Source organism: Lampetra fluviatilis, chromosome 17 (genome assembly GCF_964198595.1).
Source record: "Lampetra fluviatilis chromosome 17, kcLamFluv1.1, whole genome shotgun sequence".
Classification (NCBI taxonomy): Eukaryota; Metazoa; Chordata; class Hyperoartia; order Petromyzontiformes; family Petromyzontidae; genus Lampetra; species Lampetra fluviatilis.
The window spans coordinates 9,505,246-9,529,624 of NC_136291.1; the positions used below are offsets into that span (position 1 = coordinate 9,505,246).

At 44.7% G+C, this 24,379-nt stretch overlaps 1 protein-coding gene across 4 annotated transcripts in view; it reads right to left on the reverse strand.

Annotated features, from left to right (window-relative positions):
• Positions 1–23,804, reverse strand: part of CA8 (carbonic anhydrase 8 (inactive)) — a 55,157-nt gene extending 31,353 nt beyond the window's left edge. The window contains exons 1-6 of one of the 4 annotated variants that reach the window (XR_013637512.1): positions 23,714–23,804; positions 23,417–23,509; positions 22,762–22,837; positions 11,008–11,199; positions 5,727–5,851; positions 4,275–4,370 (exon numbers count right to left, since the gene is read on the reverse strand). Coding sequence is in view for 1 of the 4 variants with exons in the window: in XM_078864140.1 (XP_078720266.1) it covers positions 4,275–4,370; positions 5,727–5,851; positions 11,008–11,199; positions 22,762–22,828 (480 nt within the window). In the remaining 3 variants the exon portion in view is untranslated. Of the gene's footprint in view, positions 1–4,274; positions 4,371–5,726; positions 5,852–11,007; positions 11,200–22,761; positions 22,838–23,416; positions 23,556–23,713 lie in introns of those variants that run through there. The other 3 variants (XR_013637511.1, XM_078864140.1, XR_013637513.1) reach the window with 3 other exon arrangements.
• Between the last annotated feature and the right edge of the window lie 575 nt (positions 23,805–24,379).

Genomic DNA, 24,379 nt, shown 5'->3' on the forward strand with positions numbered 1-24,379 from the left:
GCATATATTATCAGAGTTATGTTTTTTGTTTGCATTATGGCTGCAGGTATTGTGGTCTATGCAAACATGACTCCTTGTAAAAAAGGTGTCAGTTTTGTTGCCAGATAGAAGGGTAAAAAACCAATGATCATATTTTTTACTGGCAAATGAGGTTCCAATGGTGTAAACTTTTCATTTTACCAGGTAAGGCCCACTGGGCTATATAGCTCTGTTTCAGAAGCGACCTGGCCACAAATGATAGCTTAACGAAGTGGCTTATCATGTGGAAATTTCCAGCACCCAATTAATCTACACGCATGTTTCTAAATGTTTAGGGAAAACCCGGACAAGCCGGAGAAAAATCTACGCGACCACGGGGAGAACGTGTAAACTCCAAATATATAGGCGTCAGGGTCGGGATTGAACCTATGACCTCCTGCATACCAGGCGAGATAGTTAACATCTCGCCACCGTGTCGAGATGTACAAATTCCCGACAGAATAAGTAATTCGACTTAACGTGGTGTCCTTAAGTCAATGAAACAATATAATGATTTAATGTACAAAGTCACATTAAGTGGTTGCAGCTACATTAAGACTGCATCAATGGAAAGTACATCATGTTACTGAATCCCTTGCTCCAATTAGCAAGAGGACAGTGGTCATCTCCGTTGGTGGCCCTGAGCCGGTTGTGGAAATGTTAAGCTTATTCAAAGCCCATATTTATCTATTGCTAAAGCAACATGTAATGTGAATTGATGTAATACGATATTACATTATAAATAATGTAAGCATTATAAATGATGTCATCATTGTGATCCGTCATCATTGAAAATGTTCAAATCCTGGCCACCGTCCGCTGGTGTGTCTATTTTGTATCTACTTGTAAGGGACGATTGGCGGCTTGACTTTTCACTTCCAATTTGCAGACGAAAGCCTCTCATCGCACGCCAATTAAACACGAGGTGAACGAGTCCACTGTCGAAAAACAATCGCCCGTAAACATCAGCAACGTCACGCGCATGCCAAACAGCACGGGCATGTCAATAACTGTGAAATTAAATTCATACCAGATGATAGAATATCGAGTACAAAGCACACGAGGCACTCAGTGCACAGGACACAGAGAGCTTATTGATAGCACACTTTCAGAGCCAAGCACAAATAGAGAAATCTATTCACCTAATGCCTGCACACACACGTATTCGCAGGGCTACGTTTTCAGTGAAGGGACACTGCATGCATTATAAGGCTACTTGCTCAATAATGTTTTTATTATTTCATACATTTGCAATTTGCCTTTGCGATTTTATCGTATTCATCCTGCCATTTTTCGGGGTCGATAAAATGAGTATCACATTGTGGGGACGTCAGCTGCGGGCATCTCGCGTAAAACTCGCCCCTGCAAGCATGTTGGCCGCCATACTCTGGAACTCTGTCCCATGAGACATCACAATCTCTAAAGTCTGTGGACATTTTTTAAGCTTATTTTAAATCTTATCGATACACTTCCGTTTATACTGGTAGGAACCTCCTGGTTACACCAGCCCACAGGGGATTATTGTGTCCGTCCGTCGTGCAGGGACGGGCTGGGTGGGCAGGGAGGGGCTGGGTGGGGAGGGGAGGGTGGGGAGGGGCTGGGTGGGGAGTGTGGGGCTGGGTGGGGAGGGGAGGGTGGGGAGGGGCTGGTGGGGAGGGTGGGGAGGGGCTGGGTGGGGGGTGGGAGGGGTGGAGCTGGGTGGGGAGGGGAGGGGCTGGTCACCCCGTGGTGCCCTTATAAAACTCAACGTTTAACCTACTCATGCCGGCTTGTGCCCGCCCTCACAGTCGGGAATATTTGCGGAATCCACCACGCCGCCGTTGACCCTGGCCATTGACCGAGCAACCCAACGTTCCTACCAGCTCCCTCGGGCAGGAATGTGTTTCAACTTTTTGCCAATTCAGAAAATGGAGTTTAGTATTTATTTTAATATTTTGTCAGTTCCTAGTTTTTCGTTCCACGAGTTATTGTCGTGCTGAGTGTCTGCTGTGTCTTGTACAGTGATTTGAGATTCTTGATGAAAGATGCTTTATAAATAGCATTATTATAACTGTTTCATTCCCACCACTGGCTCAGTATCCTAAACAGGATGTTGAACACTACCTCAGAAGGCAAATCACTAAAGACTTCTTTTTTTACGTAAAAGTAGTTTGCTCCGTAATCGTTTTTGTACATTTTGCTTCCGTGCTTAACGGTGCTGTATCTCAGTCGCGGCAAGGTTTAAATGTGGATTGTACATTTTGTTTTGGAGCTGCGCCACCAGAGACCAGATACTGGCCGTGCTATAGCGACTTGCTTCAGCTGTACGGCACCCGGTGTGAATGGGGGCACTGTACAGCAAAAAAAAACCCAAACAGGCTGTAATATAATGCTTTGGTTATATTCTCCAAACAAGCAAGCCCAGCATTGAATTTCACAAACAGACATGAATGAGGCGGCTGTGTTAGAAAACTGAAAAGTGGAACTGGGAATGAAAAATTAGAGTTCATTAAAAAATGGTTTTATGGTCACCATTTCAAAGCATGTATTCATACTACCGTGAGATGTATTATTCTGAAGAGTTTTATATGTCGGTGTTTTCATTTTTCTATTAAATTCTGACCTGTCATTTCAGGATGATTGTAGCAAGTGTCAAAGTGAATTTTTAACAGGCTTATTACCAATCCAACACACAAGCGTTGCCTGCTCAATAATTCAGCTGAGTCTATTAAATGCGGTCTCCCTCTTCAGTGCTAGCCTGGCTGGGAACGCCAGCATATTATTTTAAATCACATACAGTATGCACTTCAAAAGAGAATTCAGATTTTAATGAATTGATGAACTCAAGATGGGAAGAAAAAAAATGTACTGCGCGTTTCAAATCTCTCATCATCAATTGTCATCGTCCAACATGATATCTCCACTGCTGGATGAAAACATTCCGAAGCCGATTATAGAACCTGATTGAATAATTTAATGAACACGACTGCAAAGTTTATGCTTGAATGTAAATACATTCGCAAAAAATTGTCACGTAATGCACAAGTGCACTCAACAATCAAATATATCTGTTGGAGAGCCACAATTGGAAGTAACACGTGTACCGTAGACGAATTATTGAGGATGACTGGGATAGAAACAGTGATGTGCCTTTCTCCTTTACCATGACTAATTTTAGATGTGAAGCTTTCGTGACTGCAATGATTCATATTCTTAGGTTTTTTTCGGTAAAGTCACGTAGGTAAAAATTTTAAATTAATAAAAGTTAAATAAAAAATATTATTCTACTTTTAGATTTGAAGCTTTCGTGACTGCAAGGATTCATATTCTTAGGTCGTGATCTTTATTTTATTTTTTATTAATTTTTATTTTTTACCAACGTGACTTTACCGAAAAAACCTAAGAACATGACTAATTTGTTGTCGCGAACTTTTTTTGCTTTTACAACATGGAAAGACAAAGATCCCCCATATAGCCTCAATGAATGTCAACGTGGACCACGGGTGTGGGGGGGGGTAGGTGGCCACCACCACACCCTGCCACCTTTTCATCCCATGCTGATGTTTACACACCATTCCAGGTTCAAAGTTCATTTATTAGGTATAGCCCTGTGAGCCATTCGGCTCTTGAATCGGGTGCAACCGCTGAATCGGGTACTCATTGAAGGGTGAGTCAACCTAAGGGAGGCCTAGAACAGGCACAGACATTCATCACTGATGTTGGCCGTGAGTGGGAATCGAACTCTGTTCGTCAGGTTCGTAACTCAGTGCGCTAACCACCGCACCACCGTTCCCCGCAGCGTAACCAGTTGACCCACCAGCAAACTAAACCAATCAGTCCCCTCGATTATAGAGCACTTACCCTTTAAAGGCAAATGCTCGTCTTTCAAATATTGTCCGACACTCTCCGAGTGTGGAATGTTCAGTACTGTGGTGCAGTGTTACCATGGAGATGCGCTCCACCGCACACGATGCGAGCACAGAGACACTGATTCGAGTTGAAGTGTGAGGACAGTCATGCTATTGTGACAAAGTGCAATGCTGCCTCAATATTTGTCTACTGTCCAACATTTAACGATATACATCTATGTGTACACGACACGTGCACTTGGTGTGAACTTTCTTTGTACTACACTATGCGTGTACGCAGAGATGCTGATTCTCCCTTTAAGACGGATCGATTACTGGGCGAAGTTTTGTTAAACGGTCGCCCTGTTTGGGCGCTGAGCGAGAAAAGGGCTTTAAATGAGAGTGGTGTTGGGAGCAGTGCAATCTTACCTGGACAAACAAAGCGATGATAGCAATCCCATTGTCTTTGCCCATTGCGTCCTCTATGTTTTTGTACAAAGTGGCATTCCAGTGAATAAGGTGGCACTGAAAAGAAGAAGAGCCACGAGAATGTTTCAAAACTCACCACGGTGATTGTATGTGAGTAGTAGTAATACTCGAACAATTATCATTTAGATTTCGATTTAAAGCTTTCGTGACTGCGGGGATTCATATTCTTGGTTCTTTCGGTAAAGTCACGTAGAAGGGAAATAATAGAAATAAAACATAATAAAATAATAAAAAATAAAACATAATCAAATACAATTCTCACGACGTTTTTGGCTGCGTGCGTTGTGGCCGAAACGTCGTGAGAATTTTATTTTATAATGTTTTAATTTGTATTATTTTATTATTTCCCTTCTACGTGACTTTACCGAAAGAACCAAGAATAGCATTTAGATACTCTCACAACTATGTTCATTGTGGTCCGGTTGGTGAAGGAATGCTCAGGACCAGTTCAGATTTGTGAAAATGAGCTTTATAGCTCATCGGATTCCTCCAGTATAAATAAATATAAAGATTAAGATTTTTGAGATATCACCACTGCTTTCATGCCATGACCAGGAACTGATCTCAGGTTGCAGGAGTTTATAGTGCAGTGCGCTTACCACTACTGCTCGACCTGTCCTGCCATGTACACAAGATATAACAATAATCAAGGGATGGTCTCTTTGATTACCAATATATGATGATGATAATAATAATAATAACAATGATAAAAATGTAAGTTCATCAACTATAGTAATGGGCCTTCTGAACTGATATTGTCGAATGCATTGGAAAAAACATCCGATCATCTGTGTGTGGCTTGACAATGAGTAGTATAAGGTGTTTACCCTTTCAACTGGTACAAAAACTGACACCTTTATACAAAGCATCATGTTTGCAATAACCACAACACAAGCAGTCAAATGCAAACAAAAATAAACAACTCTGATAATGATAATGATATGCACTGTCCTCGACAATGAGTGTTTTGCAAAAGACTGGGCTTGAAGATCCATGCAACAACAACGGACTTAAATTTCGATTTAAAGCTTTCGTGACTGCAGGGATTCATCTTCTTGGTTCTTTCGGTAAAGTCACGTAGAAGGGAAGTAATAAAATAATAAAAATAAAACATTTTATTTTTATTATTTTATTTCGGCTACAACGCAAGCAGCCGTCTTCAGGTGAAGAAGACGGCTGCTTGCGTTGTAGCCGAAACGTCGTGAGAATTATTTTATTTTATTATGTTTTATTTTTATTATTTATTCTTCTTCACCTGAAGACGGCTGCTTGCGTTGTAGCCGAAACGTCGTGAGAATTATTTTATTTTATTATGTTTTATTTTTATTATTTTATTACTTCCCTCCTACGTGACTTTACCGAAAGAACCAAGAAGAACAACGGCCTTCTCACCTCCATGGGGAAGGCTTTGAAGTTCACGGTGTGCTCGGAGCCTCGCTGATCTTCTTTACCCCAGTGGAAGCAAACGTGGGACAGTTCAAACTCCTGGCCAATGGGAAAGGGTCCCCCTGTCGTCACTAACACAAGGGGGGGGGGGGGGAGAACGGACATCAGTGTCACCAAGCCTGTACTCGAGCCCCTTGAAGGTGGATCTCGCAGACTTAACCGAGTGTGCGCGCGACATCCAAGCTGCCAGCAGCACACGAGGTGGTCTGTGGATACCTGTATCAGAAAGTGGGTTGCTGACAAATCTGTATGGAATGTGTGTCCAGTTGCCTTGCGTGCATGGGGGTTTTCTAGCAACACTCGATGTAAATAAAATAAGATAAATATACCCTGACTGGTAAGGCTTAAAAAAAAAATTTGAGACTCACTTAAGTAATTAAACGACCATTTTTCATTCATCATTGTCATCAAAATCTTCTGAGCAAATATAACTTTTTGAGAGTTTTTGTATAGACGAATCTCACGTTAGGTCAGCGCGCAGGCATTTGTCCTCGACAAGGATTAATGAATGGGAAATCTCACAGCTGAGTTTTGTTCGTCTTTAAGTCGCGGCTGCCGAGCAAAGGCCCAAAATGCCAATCGGCCATCAACAAACCGCACCATTAATGTTTGCAATGGACAAGGATTTAACACGTTTCTTGAATTGAGCAAGGTTGTACGGTTGGTAAAAGAGTAAATATAATTGAGTAACTATCACGGTTTGGCCATGACACCAGCAGAGACCATCGCTCGCTCCTTCCTCCAAGGGATGTCTCCGGATCTTTCGCAAGCGTGCAAGATCACAGCAGACAGCAGGGTCAATTTAATAGCGTTTTAAGAGGGCATTCATTATTATCAGCCGGCCAAGGTTAGAGTCGAACCAGAGAACCCTGGACCTCTGGGTGACTGCACTGACCAGCAGGCCACCCAGCATTAAAGGAGACATGGCATGGTAAATTAATTCTACGACAGTCTGCCAAAGCAAAGTCTGTAGTCGCCTGTAAATACGGGAAGCAGCAAGGCTGCTGGCTAAATAATTTAGCAGGTTTCCTGAATGGAAAGAAGCGCTTACGTGAGCTTTGAGGTCATTTCTAAATGCTGAAATGCACTTTTATTTATTGCACTTTTTTGGGATAATATATTAGACCATGAATTGATAACATGTGCTAAATCGGGTCCTTCGTTTAAACAAAACCATTTATTAGAATGTACCCAACACTTGATCCAACACGGGCTGATATGGAACATTGTGCCATTGGCTTATCTCATAAAATATACAGGGATACCAATTTGGCATAGTCAATTGGGGTTTAACGATGCCTCCATAGACAGATGAATACAGATTCTTCATCTCGTGCCACACGTATTGAATCACAATTGTAAGAATCAATGTTTTTACATTTGAGCATGTTGTACGCAATCAGTTCGTGTGATCACTGTGGCTATTTAGAGGCTCAAACCATTCACGGCAATGTTAGAAAAAAATTCATCGCGACCCAATCTTGTGTCATTTCATTTTGGCACCAGGAGTCGGGGCGGTGGGTGAATCGTTGCACCTGTACACAGGCAACGTCTGAGATTTGTTGACTGCAAAACGGAACGGGTGTTAATTGCAAAATTCTAACATTGTGAATATGGCTGAGTGCCACTTGTGGAAAAAAACACTTGACTTGCATTTGTAAAAGCAGTAAGTTCAAATCCCGTTTGAGGCTTGAATCAGTACATCATCCCCACCAGGTACATCAAATTGATACCACTTTGATGATAAACTAACAGTCGCCAACCTTTGAATCAGAATCTTTATACTGGTAGGAACCTCCTGGTTACACCAGCCCACAGGGGATTATTGTGTCCGTCCGTTGTGCATCCAAAAATGGGAGGGGTGTGGCTGGGTGCAGAGGGGAGGGTGGGGAGGGGCTGGGTGGGGAGGTTGGGGCTGGGTGAGGAGTGGAGGGAGGGGAGGGGCTGGGTGGGGAGGGTGGGGAGGGGCTGGGTGGGGAGGGTGGGGAGGGGCTGGGTGGGGAGGGTGGGGCTGGGTGGGGGGTGGGAGGGGTGGGGCTGGTCACCCCGTGGTGCCCTTATAAAACTCAACGTTTAACATACTCACGCCGGCGTGGGCCCTCCCTCACAGTCGGCCATATTTGCGGAATACACCACGCCGCCGTTGACCCTGGCCATTGACCGAGCAACCCAACGTTCCTACCAGCTCCCTCCGCAGGAATGTGTTTAAGACTGGAGGCATTCGATGAGCTATGAAGCTCTTTTTCACAGATTTCCAGTCGAGTGGTTCCCATAAAAGAATGTGGAATTTCCAACCCAGGCTCAATGGCTACCAACTCGCATGGGGGCTGCCCCACTGCTTATTTGAGAAGGTAGCCACATATAGCCCATTTCCACTGGCACATCTGAGCCGTGCCAGTGTGGGGCCCTTACAGTACAGCCCCACAAGGTGTCTAAATCCTGCTCGGGACCAAAAGCGGACCAGTGGCAGAGCTAATAAAACGCATGCATTGTGTGTGGCGTCATCACACTAACAGGAGATCAATACAATTACATTCAGCAAGTCGGAGACTTGACACACTGATGAAGTGTTGCGTGAGTGTGTGCATGCACATCACTGCGTCATCTTCACACATCTCAATCATTGAGTGTGACGTCAGCAGCATGGCTCGGCTTCTGTCGTGGACATATACCCCGTGATGTTTGACCTGCACTGCCGGCTTGGCTCGACATGGCCATGGCACGGCTCGGATGTTCCAGTGGAAAAAAAAATACTTTTTGAATATCACGTAGTGGGCACCCACCTACAATCCAGCACATTGGAGGCAAGGGTTTGTGGATCACATTTCCAAAGCCAATGGGATGCGAGGCGGCCAGAAGTGAGTACAGTTACATAAAATTGGTTTAGAGAATCCATATTTGTGGAGCCTTGCGTGTTATCACCTCACTGAGTGATGTTTTCTCTGGCTACTCTAGATTCCACCAACACGCAACACAACCTCTTCGACATTAAATTGGCCAAGGATATCTCAAAGGGTCTTGAGGCTCAGTGAAGCTTTCCTTGAGAGATTCACGATGCATGTGGGATGCCTGAATATTTCAACCACTGGCTCAGGGCCACCAACAGGACCACTACATTGGCATCCAAAACAGTCTCTTATTAAGTCCATTACACATCTGAACGTCATGAACTTGATACAATTTTGGGTCACTTTATATGTGTGTTCCCACTTAATTGTTCTTCTACAATGATTCACTGCTTGAAATAAATGAGTGCAAATGCTGTTTATCAGTGTTCTGCCTCATCTAGCCTGTATATCATATTTATTCGTTTAGTGGAAATGTTTTCACCTCTGTGAATAGTTTTTTTACGTGCTTTCATTTCGAAGCTTATAATAATGCTAATTTCAACTTTAAAAGCAAACGGTATTCAATCGCTCTCGAAGACAGAACGCGGCTCAAAGGCCCGAGAAACCAGACACAAGCGGGAAGGCAGCCAGGCTGTCAGCACGTGCAACATTCCCCCCCAGGTTCTGACATCCTAACCCAGGGATCGGCAACCAAAATAACAAGAAGAGCCATTTCTTTCCAATTCGGTACAAAATTCAGTATTTCAAGAGCCGCAATGCATCTGAGTACATACTGTACATACGTACATATTGTCAAGAAGCAGCCCGTAAAGAGCCGCATGCGGCTCCGGAGCCGTAGGTTGCCGACCCCTGTCCTAACCCTTTCCCATTCCGATGACGTATGTGTACATCATTGGTTTTTTTTCCGATTCCATTCAGATGACGTTCATCGTCCGATTCGGAAAAAGAACTGAAATAAATTAACTTTATTGGTACGCCTTCAAATCGGAAGACGTACCGAAGCTCCCACAAGGCCATGCGGGAGGGCGTGTGGCACAGTTTGGCGCCAGCTATCATAGAGTGCGGTCGTGTCGCTTCAGTTCTCTGCGATGAGTACAATGTCTTTAAAAACAACGGCGCTATATCTCTCTTAAACTTGCACACGTCTCGGAACGGGGGTTAATGTGCAATTTTATTGAGGGACTGTGAGTTGTCTTGGAGTGATCTGGGACTGTTCGTGCTGTTGTTTTGCTGCCTGGCCGAACCTTTGGAATTTATGTACTTGTGAAATTTTAACTCATTATCTATTTTACGTATTTCTTTTTAGATATTTGTTTACCTTTCCTGTACTTTGCACTCCTGTCGTGTTTTGTATTGTTTGTTGTTGTAACTTTTTGACCTGCCCCTCCTGGACATCGGTGAAACAAAGCTTCATAGCTCATCAGATTTCTCCATGATAAATAGAGATTCTGACTTCTGATCTGATGAGATCATGACGCATTATTTGCGATATGGCTGAAAATAAAGATTACCGACCAAACACATCAACGTTGGCAAATGACAGCACGATTTTACCAATCCCTGCTTTGGGTTTACTTATTGATGGCTCCACCCATGCCAAGGAGCTCGGCCTATCAAGCTGACCATTTCGTCTTATCCACACTGTGTTCAACCACCACACTGCAGGTCTCTGGAAACCCACTCACTCACCCACTCACTCACCGTACTGTAGGTCTCAACAAACTCACTCACTCACCCACCACACTGCAGGTCTCAACATCTCACTCACTCATCCACTCACTCACTCACCACAAAGCAGGTCTCAACAACTCACTCACTCACTCACCACAAAGCAGGTCTCAATATCTCACTCACTCATCCACTCACTCACCACACTGGAGGTCAAAATACCTCTCTCTATCGCTGCTTCTCTACTCACACCGATCCAATTTGGAAATCCCTCCCATCGTCTTCTTTACCAAGTCTTCTTTCGCACCGTATGTAACCAACCGTGCTAATTAGAAGTGCAGGTGTTTGGGCCTGTTAGGCTGGTGCTGAGCAACCGTGATAAAGACTAAAAAGTTGCCGCACTACTGACCACGTGAATTCTTCCTAAGAGGCGGTCGCAATGGCTACCAGGCCGCCTGGCCGTTTTTAGATTGACCGTGCCATCTTCTGTGATTCCGCACGAACACGAAAGATCCGGAGACATCCGTTGAAGGAAGGAGCGAGCGATGGTCTCTGCTGGTATCATGGCCAAAATTCACGATTATATTTATTTACTCTTTTACCACTCGTTGAACCTTGCTCAATTCAAGAGACGCGTTAACCCTTTATCTATTGCAAATGTTATTCGTGCATTATGGTTTCCCCGTGGGGGCCAGCCCGCCTTGCCTTACCGGACTTGGAGCGGATGTGGATGTGCAGGGAGTGTCCATCGTTGAGCACCTCGCACTCGCGACACGTCAGGTAGGAGAGGCAGAGCGGGGCGGTCAGGAGGCTCGGGTCAAAGGTAGCCTCGCGGGAGTTGATGTTGATGGGCGACTGGTTCTCGCCATTCGCGTCCGGGAAGAGCGGGCCCCACTCCATTCCTTCCGACAGAAAGCCAAGCGTCAGGCGCAATCAACGGGGGGATTGTGATCGCCAAACCGCAGTGCTGTCTTAACGATAACACGAGTTACGTTTCATTTGCTTTAAATTTCATGCCAGCAGGAGCAATAACACCACAAAAAATTTGTTTTACAAATAGTAAACCTGCAGTCATTTTGAAATAGGTAACCAAAAACAAATGTTTTTTTTTTATCTTGGAGATAAACAGCAGCTAGGGCTGTGTATTCCATGCTGTGCAACACAACCGGAAAGGTTCTTTAATAAGAAAAAAAAGGATACGATCAAGCATGCCATTACAGCACTCTAATCACAACGCTGCGTTTACTATAATTTGTTGTTATTATCACACGCTCGCAATTGCCGTGTCAGACGACAGACGCTCCATCTGCAGAGTGCAGGAGAAAGGGCCCTCGGACCACCGTCTAAGTCCGGTCAGGGGGCCACGCGTCGACAACACGCAACAGTCGCTGAGCACATCCACAGAATGGGTTGTGGGCACGTTGGCCCCAGGTGTGGGGAGGTTGGCTGCACCAGCCAATGCTGCAATAATGTATTAGAATACACGGGAGTGGCATCTCGGCGGATGTCACTATTGTGCAATCATGGCATTTCTCGCCGACTTTTAAAGGATGTATTTATAAGTGGCCACGTGGTGCAGGGGTGAGAGCAGTCAAGCCGGCAGGCACCGAGATCTTGAGTTTGAATGAGGGCAGCGACCTGTGACTAAACCGGGATCTCAAGTGGAGTGAATGGTCTCAGCCTTGTCACCAATGGTGGCAGATCAATGGTATCATATTACATTTGACTTTTTAATTAATTCAGCTTATGTCATCTCTGACAAATAGAATGTTCTTATTTTGTTGAAATGTGATGTACAGGGCATATAAAAGGTGTCCTGCACGTATGGGTAAACAAGTCTACTGAAGGGACTTTCGAAGTACAGTAGTTGGGTGCCATCATTCGGGGCTGTTCTGCACAGTTAGCCACCATGCAATTTTCAAATATTATTTTCTTCATCTCATCATCTGAAGCCGACGTCACAAGTTTAGTGCAATTGGGGGAAACAAAGCACGACAATTTATGTTTGTCATTCACGTAGCTTGCGGCAAACGTTTGTTAAGACAGCCTGGTACACGCAGTTGAGGTATATATACGTAACAACATTTATTAATCCATCCATTTTCAATGACCAATGGTAGAAGACTTCCCCAACACCATGTTGTTTTGACCATGCATCACATCACTGTGCTGGTTAGTTACGGTGCGAGGTAGGCCCGGTTCTGATCGCTAACAAATGTGTCCACCACTCAACCCCCAGGGCACAAATATCTATCTTCACCATAACCCGACATTCTAAATTTCGATTTAAAGCTTTCGTGACTGCAGGGATTCATCTTCTTGGTTCTTTCGGTAAAGTCACGTAGAAGGGAAATAAAGTCACGTAGAAGGGAAATAATAAAATAATAAACTTTATTTTCTTATTTTATTTTTTTATTATTTCCCTTCTACGTGACTTTACCGAAAGAACCAAGAAGATGAACCCGACATTCATTGAGGGTCGTGGCGGCAGCATATTGAATAGGGCAGTCCAGGCCTCCCTTTCCCTGGAAACAGACTCGAGATCTTCGCCCAGTGGGACGTGCTGCCCGGTAGAATTCCAGGAAGAATCTATCGGGGGGACATCCTTACCAGGTGCCTGGACCACCTCAACTGGCTCCTCTCGGTCCGGAGGAGCAGCGGCTCGACTCTGAGGCTCTCCCAGATTACCGAGCTCCTCACCCGGTCACGGAGAGTGAGACCGGCAACCCCGCAGGAGAAACCTCATTTCGGCCCCTTGTACCCGTGATCTCATCCTTTCGGTCATTTCCCAAAGCTCATGACCATCATAGGTGAGGGTGCGAATGTAGATCGACCTGTAAGCCGAGAGCTTTGTTCGAGAGCTCAGCTCCCGCTTCACTACTACGGGATAGTATAGTGCCCGCAACATCGCGGACGCCGCACCGATCCGCCGGCCGACCTCCCGCTCCCACTTGCCATCGCTCGCGAAAGAGACCCCGAGGTACTTAAACTCCTCCACTAAGGGGCAGCTGTTCCTTCCTCACCTGTAGAGCAAAATCCACCATCTCCCGTGAGTGAACCATGACCTCAGATTTGTAGGTGCTGATCCTCATCCCAGCTGCTTCACACTCGGCATCAAACCGTTCAAGTGCACGCTGGAGATCACAGACTGACCAGGCAAAGAGGACAATGTTGTCTGCAAAAAGCAACGACGCCACCTCCATGCCCCCTTACTGGATACTCTCCATACCTCAGCTGCGCCTTGATATCCTGTCTGTGAAAATCACAAACAGGAGTGGCGACAAGACGCACCCTTGGCAGAGTCCAACACGCACAGTGAACGACTTGATTTAACACCAACAATACAGACACAGCTCTTACTCTGGGAACAGAGGGACCGGATAGCACACAAAAGCGGCACCGGTACATCAAACTCCCGCAACATCTCCCACAAGACATTGTGGGGAACACGGTCATATGCTTTCTCCAAATCTATAACCAGCCATTTGGTTTTCATTTCCATTGATGACCCTGAGCTAGTGATGGAAATTGCGCCATCACTATTACACGGAGAGATGTCCCTCTCCAAATTGTTTTCTTTGTGTCACATGAGCCGGAGCTTGAGATGATGATGTCCAAGCCTCCTCAAAGAGTTCCTCTTTTACAAAGACTGTCACAACAGAGACTTGCATAATTACAATGCTGGAAGCCTTGTTGATAAATCATTCATTATTTATCGGCTCACTATTGTGTTGTAGTAGTTTTATCATTAAGTATTTCTCAGCACATTCTAATTTTACTTTAAGATGCATATACAGAGAGAGGTAGGGAGCAGTGGTAAAAAATGATTAGCGTACTGATCTATGAACCTGACAATCTGATTCGATTGCAGGCCAAAACTAACAACAGTGGCAACTGATATCAGGACTGGTCCTGCCCTCCACCCATTTACCAACCAACAATGACCAGGGTGGTGAAGTATGGTAAAAAAAAATAAACCCATTGCCAAGAAGGTGTGGGGCAGCCTTCAATCATTAGTCTATTTAGAACGGCTGACAATTATATTAGTATTACAATGTATGTGTGTGTTGAACTTCTTTCGCACCGCACGTAGCCAACCGTGCTAATCGGAGGTGCGGGGGAAGGACAACAAACTGAACACAAAAAGCAGTTCTAAGGAAATACGTTTTCAATCTTGATTTAAAAGTGCATAGCTCCAGTGGCTTCATACGCTCGGAAGAGCATTGCAGACAACCGCAGAAGCGCATCTGAAAGTGTGCAATGCAGTTACCGTCTTTGTTCAATGGTTAGCCAAAAGCCACTGTTGCGAGGATGACTGAAGAACTTTGTAATTGCTGTATTATGTGGTATTGTTCGTACAGTACTTCAGCATGACATTGCCAAAGTGGTCTACATGTGTGAAATGATGCCACCACATAATCGCATCTTCAACGATGTCTGAGATCACGAATTCCGATAACACTGGAAGCCGGAGAATTATCTCGCAGACACAGTCAGAATCGAACCACGTAACCCACAGTCTCTTCAGTGGTAAGTGCACCAAACTGCTGGGCCGTCCTAGCAATTTCAGTGTGATAATTCACGTTTCATAAAATTATAAGGCTATGATTGCAATGGTATACATTACACAGCATTAAGCTGATATGCATTCAGCAGGGCACAGCTGAAAAATATTAGTCCAGAAGTCCTGCAGACTGATGGGATAAAGCATTATTTTACTTAATATTGAAATGTAAAAAATATCGTGCTTTTTGTTACATTATTACCCACAATTCACGATGAAAATAAGTTCACATTTAGCCAAAACAATGGCCAATTTTATATTGCGTTTAATGTTATTCTCTTGTGTACATGTTTTTTATTAAATGAAGATATGGTAGCAGGACAACTCTTCGGAAATCGAAGGAGTTGAATGTATTATTATTAAATATATTCAATCCGGCCAAGTGGCTCGGCGGTAGAGCAAGTGGCTCAAAATCAAAAGGTTGCGAGACCAAATCCTGATTGTGGGTCGACTCAAATCCTGATTGCTGTTCCGCACCTCTGATTGGCACGGTTGGTTATGTACGGTGTGAAACAAGATCAACGTACGGACGTACATACATGACTCAGCTCGTCATCCCACGAGGGTTAATCAAATATCAACCACTTTGCTGGCAAATCAACAGACGTTGCCCATTGGAGAAAATATTGCCCTGGCCATAGGAATTACGAATTCCCAGCGCTGGCTGACGGCTGTATACAGGAGATGAAGACTATCTCGATGCTCATTTTGTATTACTTTGACTTACGTATACAAGGTATATACTTTATTATGCAACTCCATTGAGTCTGCTGGACACAGCACTACGTTTAGAATAATTAATTGGGCCACCATGCGTATTCCTTCGCTACAAAGCCACGCTTGAACTAACCGGATGCACTCAACAGATTTCGATGGGAATGAGAGGAAGTGAGTGAACAATTAGCAGAAAGCATAACTCAGCTTGACGCTAAATACGGGGAAGAGGGGGAAGGGCGTTTTAATTAAAAATGAGAACTCTCCCACGATTTGTCAACACAATCGCCGGAAAGCGGTATTCGTCTGAGACTCAAAAGATACAGGGTACACAGCGTGCCCGTTAATTTAACGCGACAGCCCTTCCAGTTAACGCAACTCCCTTTCCTACCCAGCAAGTTGTGCCACACTCCTCTTTGTGTGGATTGTCCCAACTACCTCCAGTGTTTTTACAGGCACAGCGGTAAATTCTGAACAAATTGGCCGCAAAGCAGCGGTGGTTTTGCTGGCAGATACATTTAGAGACACGTGGCTACTGGCTACATGTTGTGGGAGTGTTGCTTCGGTCAAGTTATGGTCAATTGATTGTGGTCACCGTGGCGCTGTTTATGTGCACAAGTCACATCAGGTTCATTTTTGGCGAGGCGAGGCAACGCCGGGCTGTGAATCGCAGCGTTCGGTGGCTGTATGACAACTCGCAGAAGGTGACTGTCCCAATTCTCACTGCATCTGCACCCGATTGATTTGCGTGGATGGAATCACGGTGTTAAAAGTGTGCTATCCGCATCGAAGAATATGTTAAATAGTAGGGGGCGCCTCAGTGAATCGATTCGTCGCTATTGATTGGTAAGTAAACAATACCTGCTTAACACTGAGTGGACAAGAATCATGTTCTTTTGATTTTCATAGAGGTTTACAATCACCACTATATCTAATAGAGGTGCTACCATTCACCACAATGATACAAAAACATCTGTTCTTAAATTGAATTGCCACTTAATTGAATCACTGTGGAACGGAAGATTAGCATCGTTACATCCATAGTAAATACCTTGATCGTTCAGAATAGAATATGACATTGTGTGCTTACATATTCCGGATCCAAAAATATTTAAAATGCAACAACCAAATTATGAATCGGAAAAATATTATTCATTTTCCAGGAAAGCAACACTGAATATCAAGACTTTCAGGACTTTTTTTTAGATTTAAAGCTTTCGTGACTGCAGGGATTCATATTCTTGGTTCTTTCAGTAAAGTCATGTAGAAGGGAAATAATACAGTAGTAAAAAAAAATCTGAATAAAACTTTTTAAAAACATAATAAAAATAAAACATTTCATTATTTCCCTTCTACGTGACTTTACCGAAAGAACCAAGAATACTTTCAGGACTCTTCATAAAGAGGGTCCTGTATTGACATGTTTCGAAAACTATTATCTGGAGTATCTGTGGGACCCATAACTGCTTGTGGCCCGAGCTATGAATCCTTTGGTGTTTGCATCGTCCTTGTCCCGTTCGCCACTTGGCGGCCTTTGGCCTACAACGCCGGTGAAACAAAACCACAGGAGAGGCTGTCTCTGGTTTTGTCCAATCAGTTTCAAGGACAGTGCTAACAATATCAAAGCAAACTTGTTTGCACGTTTTACTCCAAGCATGGGTGGCTCATGCAGACTCGACGCCTTCTAAGAGCTGTCTATTGAGTATGTGAACATCTTAACACCTCTATTTATGCCAGAGAGTGTAAAGCTTTTTTTATCATTTAAAATTAACTGAAGGGGGTTTTTTACGTGAAAGGAAACCGGAGTATCTGGAGAAACCTCACCTGTACGAGGCGATAACACTCACGTGTGCACAAAAATGGGTTCAAAATCCCACTTGCTGTTTTACCACCTCCCATTGGCTTGGGAACAAATGTTCGTGGTTAACCAAACAACCCTCGCCTCGAACGTTCTGGATCATAGTTAAGTAACCACCGCATCAGACTGCATACACCAGCAAGTGGCCTGTCCCATGATTGGAAAGTCAGCTATTGTGGAAACCAAGTACAAAAACAGCTTAAATTATAACATGCCATGTTTCTGACTGACTTAACATTTTGATGAGAGGGTGTGCAAAGGACTTTTCTGTATTCTTTGAAGTTGCTTAGAATCAGCTATCCCAACACTGTTATATTATGTTATACAAGGTCTAAGGTGAAACAACCAATTGCGTTTTCTTGGTTCTTTCGGTAAAGTCACGTAGAAGGAAAATAACAACGCAAGCAGCCGTCTTCAGGTGGAGAACAGGTCTGTCAAGTAGACAGAGACTCTGTCTACTTGACTCTGTCTACTTGACAGACCTGTTCTCCACCTGAAGACGGCTGCTTGCGTTGTGACCGAAACGTCGTGAGAATTATTTGATTATGTTTTATTTGTATTATTTTATTTTATATTATTTTCCTTCTACGTGACTTTACCGAAAGAACCAAGAAGATGAATCCCTGCAGTCACGAAAGCTTTAAATCGAAATTTAACCAATTGCGTTGTCCTCTAACCTTTCAACAGTCATTCTGGTACCAATGGGACCACGTTTGTGAACATTTGGTCACTGGTGCAGGAGCAGAAGCTAACTTACCTGCAGGCACAAGGAATTGTGTTTTACAGTCTCACATACTGACATAATATAATAATAATAATTTCCTCCCTTCAGATCCTATTCATTGCACAAAAGGCATCATACCTTGCAACAGTTGCATGGCAGGGATGTAACGATGAAATAAATTTATAGATTAATGTGGTCCTTATGTTCCAGATGCGGGCGTTGAATCATGTCTGTAAAAATCAATGTTTCTCGATACGTATACGTTATATAAACAGGTTCTGAGCCAAACGTGTACACAAAGCACACACACACCAGTAAGGTTTGTCATACAGTTCACCCTCTTTAATCATGCTTATTTCATATCGTTTTTGAAGCTTTTTTAATTATTTTTTAAATAGAATTCTTCTAGCCCATTCGTGTATCCCCTACACAGCTTCCTTGAGCTCAGGTGCTCCTTCGATTTTGGGAAACAGGTGACCATTGCTATGTGAATTTCACTCTCACAGTGATATTTCTTGATTTAGCGACCTCTAGAACATTTTTCAGCAGTGAGCTGAGACATTGTCACACATAAAGCAAGCACGTAACTCTCGTCATTCCACTTCTGGTACACACTGTCATGTCCCCGTACGCTTTCGACGTGCCTTCACAAATGTCCCTTCTGTTCAGTGTTATCGAAGCATCAACCATTCAATAACTGGCACAATGCTTCATTTTGTGATTTGTTTCAAGCACCCACCATGCTCTACCTGCATAAACAATTGGCAATCGAGAATGCTGGGTCCTAGTTGGTTGAATAAACTCGTTATGGCCTATAAATATCACGGCTTTTTGTTTCCTTCGTGGTGATGTTCACACATCGCACCGAGGTTCATAAGTTCAAACCACCCTCCTGTGTAAAGGATTTACTTGACTCCTTGAGCCACTTGAGGCTGTGACAACGAACATATTTACTTGTAAAAAATATATATACTATTAAAAATGTTTTACCAGTTAAGGCCCACTGAGTTTTGCAACTCTTTTTCAGAAGTGGCCTAGCCACAAAGGATAGTTCAACGAAGTGGCTTATCACGTGGAAATTTATGGCAGCCAAATCCTCTAAACACACGTCGATTCGAAATATGGAGGGGGAAAACTGGAGGACCCGGAGAAAATCCACACGACCGCGGGGAGAAAGACATGCAAACTCCAAATATACAGACTTCAGGGTCGGGATCGAACCCGCGTCCTCCTGCATACCAGGCGAGGGAGTTAACACCTCGCCAACGCAGAAACCCCTTCGTGCAAGCTGCATCTCACAACGCTGCACTATCCGAAAAACACTTGAGCTGCACGTATTACATGTCTCAAAGCCAATTAATGAGTGTTCATACGTGTTCGAGGAAGCCGGAGCTCTCAAAGGAATCCCGCGCGTACGAGGGGGCATCGCTTTATCCCATTCACAGCAGACAGACTACATTAGAAGACAGATGATATTAGCCCGCACTTTGATATTACCCCGCACTTTGCTATGCCACACATTTCCCTGTCAAGCCAGGATACGGTACCTCCTGGACGCCCACGGAAAGGGAGTTTCACAACCACCAACCCTCGCCTCCACAGTGCACGTGTCACCACTGCCCGGCTTTCATTGTGGCTACATTCACCACGATGATTAAAAAAAAAAGGGAATTTAATCAGCTTGCGACCCTGAATTGCGGAAATTATTTAACTGCTAGGAGGGAGAGTTGTTGCAATCCTACTGCTTGGTATCTCCGTGGACTCTGCACGCCTGACAAAGGTAATACAGCACAACGCCCGCATATCTGACTGTCACATATCAGCCAATTAACTGGCCGCACACAGTGCAGTGTTTGTGCAGGGTGTAACTGTCATTGTCTGCAGATGTTCACGAATCCAGCCTTTTCACACACTCAGTAATGTTTGTTCTTCGTGTTGCGTACGGCTGCTCACTTGTCAGCATTTCTCTTTAATTTTACCTTTGTAGGCTATTCGTGCATGACGGCAGAACTGTCGTTTCCTATAGATTTTCACATATCTGACCTTTTCACGTACCCGCCCATACCACAGACCCCCCCCCTCCCCCAGCGAAACGGATACGCATCATTCAACCGTGATACAAATACTATGGATGGCCACAAAACAGGGGACAATGTCCCTCGTCCAAAAACAGGGGCTCGCATCTTCACCGCTGTGGCCAATCAGCTCCACGTTGCTGTGGCGGCGTGAGCTGTCTGGGTGTTTCCAAGACGGGCAATTCATTTGAGGTCAATATTTATGTAATTGTGCGAGTTCATGCGCGTGAGCAAAACTCAGTTAGAGACACCCAGTAACCTTCCCCAGTCTGGCTTGAATGTGACAGATGAAATTCAATACTGCAGTATAGGTGTAAACAGCAATAAACTTGATATTTTTTTCACCCCCCCCCCTCTCATAACGTTTCACAACCATTGAAAAAATATTTGTTTCAAGCAACAAATAGAGCTGGCGGCATAAAGCGTACAATTCAATATGTGTCATATAAAACGTGGAAAAAAACCCCAAAAGGTTTATTGGCTACTTGCACTGATTTCATTCGTGGTGTATTGACAACATGATGACTTAAACAACAGTTGCTCTGATTGCAAGCTGCTACGTAGCAATTATGCACAACCTGAGGTAAGGTTAAACACAAATGCATGGTTTCTATAAAAAGCCACGGAGCAAGCATTCTGAAATACTGTACCAACATTCACAATCTGTTCAGTGTTTGCGGACAGGAGGTGATTTTTGTTGCTATATTTCACATTCGGCTCCCCTCTTCTTTGTTCAACTGTTGCATACAACCCAAAGCTGTGGCCAAAGAAGCGCATAACAACCCAGCCTTATGACATTCGTACAAGGCAGCTCACGCACACAATGTACACACGCAACTAGACACAAAACGTACGACGGAGGTATTTAACACAAGACAACACCCACGTGTTACGAGGGCACCCTTCTCGTTGTTTCCATGGATTCGCCCATACCTCTCCCTTCTCATCTCCCTCTACTCTCCATCATCACGTGGTCTCTGCTCCAACAACCTAGGTCCCTAATTCTAGATTTGAAGCTTTCGTGACTGCAAGGATTCATATTCTTAGGTTTTTTCGGTAAAGTCACGTAGGTAAAACATTTAAATTAATAAAAGTAAAATAAAAATCACGACGTTTCGGAGGCAACACAAGCTTCCGTCTTCAGGTGGAACATTCACAGCACGACTGCTGCATCACTTGATACAGCTATCCACCTGAAGACGGAAGCTTGTGTTGCCTCCGAAACGTCGTGATTTTTATTTTTTTATTTTACTTTTATTAATTTACATTTTTTACCTACGTGACTTTACCGAAAAAACCTAAAAATATGAAACCTAGGTCCCCTATCAGAGCCCTGCCCCCACCCCCCAAGTCAACCTACACTTATGGGGAGGTCACTCCTTCTCCGCTGTTGTTCCTATAGTCCGGAACTCTCTGTGTACCTGTCCACACTGCTGATGCCAATCCCCTGTTCAAGTCCGCGTTTCTTCTTTTCCGCAAGGAATGTTTGTGAATAAGAGCTCTGTAGCTCATCGGATTCTTCCAGTATAAAAAAAACATATTCTGATTCTGTTTCCCATTTTTTCAAATGTATTTTTGTCAGTCGATAAATCCCTTTGTTCTTGCCCTCCTTAATCGAACAATGCAACATGCCTGTCTTCTTGTACAGCATTTCGAAATGAAAGTCACACTTAGACACTTTGTAAATTGCAGCTGAGCAGTATTGCAAAAAAAACTCGCACATCTTTCACTCATTCACCAGCCACACGTGAGATTAAAAGCCAAATTGCGATACGCTCCTGCAATTGTCAGAATTCGGATTTTTCCAAAAAATAACGCAGCGTCGTCACAGTGCTTGTTCGACCATACTTCACCACGATGATCAGTGCGGGGTTGGTTAGTGGAATGGTGGCCCCTGGAACCGGTTCAGATTTCACTCGCCACCGAAGTTTGTCAGCCGTAAGGCAGAAGCACAATGCGCTAACCGCTGCGCCACCGCTCCCCACAGCGGTAATTTCCTGGACCGAGTTAAGTGTTGCTGGTGGTGGTGGAGACACAGAAGTGAAATCACAAACTTGTGTAGTGCTAGGCACTAGGCAGGTGCGCGTGAAACAAAGATTCCCACCCTCCACATCCCTGATAGCCTTAACAGACTGTTGGGGCAAGTGCTTTTAGCGTGTAGCACCCCATGAATCATGGCACGGCCTTTGTCTCCTTAGTGGTGATGTTCACACATCGCACCGAGGATCGTAAGTTCGATTCCCGCTCGCGGTCAACAACACCAGTGACGATTATATGAAAACTGGTCGCGGGCCTCCCCTAGGTCGACTCAGCCTCAAATAAGTACCTAGTGGCATGTGCAAACATCTTAGCATTGCTTGAGACGAATGCGTCCGTATGCCGCTGTGTCTTTTGGCCACCGCAACCCTCTCGATGTTGCCCGTGCCGGCGTGCCGTCCTTCATCGGTGCTGCCGCTACTCGCAAACGGCACTTGCCCCGACAGTCGTCTGGAGGCTATATCTACGGCGGTGACCCTTTGTCTTTGTTACCTTCGTCGTAGCCCCATGTCAGCTCGGACACCTCGCTCCTCTGCTTGTGGAGGACCGCTCCGTCCATGGCTCATCACTGTTCGCGCCACAGGGGAATAAACAAACCCCCACAACAACGCCAGAGATGCGTTGCGTCGCTTGCACGTTTGCTGGCATTCCCAAAGGCGTTGATTGCATCGAGACGCGCGCGTGCGTGCGCGCGCGTGCGCGTGTGTTAAAGTACGTGACGGTCCTTGTGTCTGTGCATGAATTAAAAGGTGCGCGTGTGAGTGTGTGTTAGTGGTTCCCTGTGCGCGCGTGTTACGAAGACGTCGTCTAATTGCAGCGTCTGTGACTTTGCGCTGCGTGAAGTTGCGCGCGTGCACGTGTCCGTGTTGCGCGCAGCAAATAAGTTGCGCCCTCTGCACATGGACGTAATGCAGAGTGTAAATCTAGAACATCTATGAATGAAAGAAAAACTTTGTGGGCGCGTATATATACGTCCATACTTGTGTCTGAATGAATGTAAATGCATACGTAAGCTACAAATATATGTGAAGGTGCAGGATAAGTATAGAATGGCACTGAAGAGAGAGAGAGAGTTCCTCTGTTCATAGTGAATGATCAGGCAGTCGCAGTCGGATAGTAAGAGTAGCAACCTTCCTTCCTTCCTTACAGACAAGAGGCTGCTGCTGCTGAAGATGTATCCTACGGACTTCATGTGCTCCGTCCGGCAGCGGCTTCCACCCCTCTGCCGCCGATCCGAGGTCTACGAACATGAAGCAGAGTTCAAGGAAGTGTGTGCTGGGTGCCTTAGCCAGCCGCTGGGGGTGTGGAGGAGGAGGGGGGTGCCTTGGCCAGCCAGTTGCAAGCACGCGGCTTGATGGGGGGGGGGGTCCCCTACAGCACCGGTGACGATTATCCGAACCGGTCCTGGGCTCTCCCCTAGGTCGACTCAGCCTCGAATGAGTACCTGGTATGCGGTGTGTAGTCAACGTCGCCACTGGGGAGACAAAGGCGGCCACGCGTGTTTGCCGGCCAAACCACCCCTCGCACTTGCCCCAACAGTCTGTTAAGGCTACACGGGGGATCTTTGTCTTTGTTCTGGGTGGAATGGAGGGAGTTGTGTGTGGTGGGAGGAAGTGGGTGTGTGTAAATATATGAATGTATGTTGAACTTCTTTCGCACCGTACGAATTGGAGGTGCGGGAAAGAAAAAAAGAAACACCATTCTCCAACGAGTTGCTGCTACAGTGAGGTAAAAAAGTATTTGATCCCCTGTTGATTTTGTACGTTTGCCCACTGACAAAGAAATGATCAGTCTATAATTTTAATGGTAGGTTTATTTGAACAGTGAGAGACAGAATAACAACAAACACATCCAGAAAAACGCATGTCAAAAATGTTATAAATTGATTTGCATTTTAATGAGGGAAATAAGTATTTGACCCCTCTGCAAAAAATGACTTAGTACTTGGTGACAAAACCCTTGTTGGCAATCACAGAGGTCAGACGTTTCTTGTAGTTGGCCAGCAGGTTTGCACACATCTCAGGAGGGATTTTGTTCCACTCCTCTTTGCAGATCTTCTCCAAGTCATTAAGGTTTCGAGGCTGACGTTTGGAAACTCGAACCTTCAGCT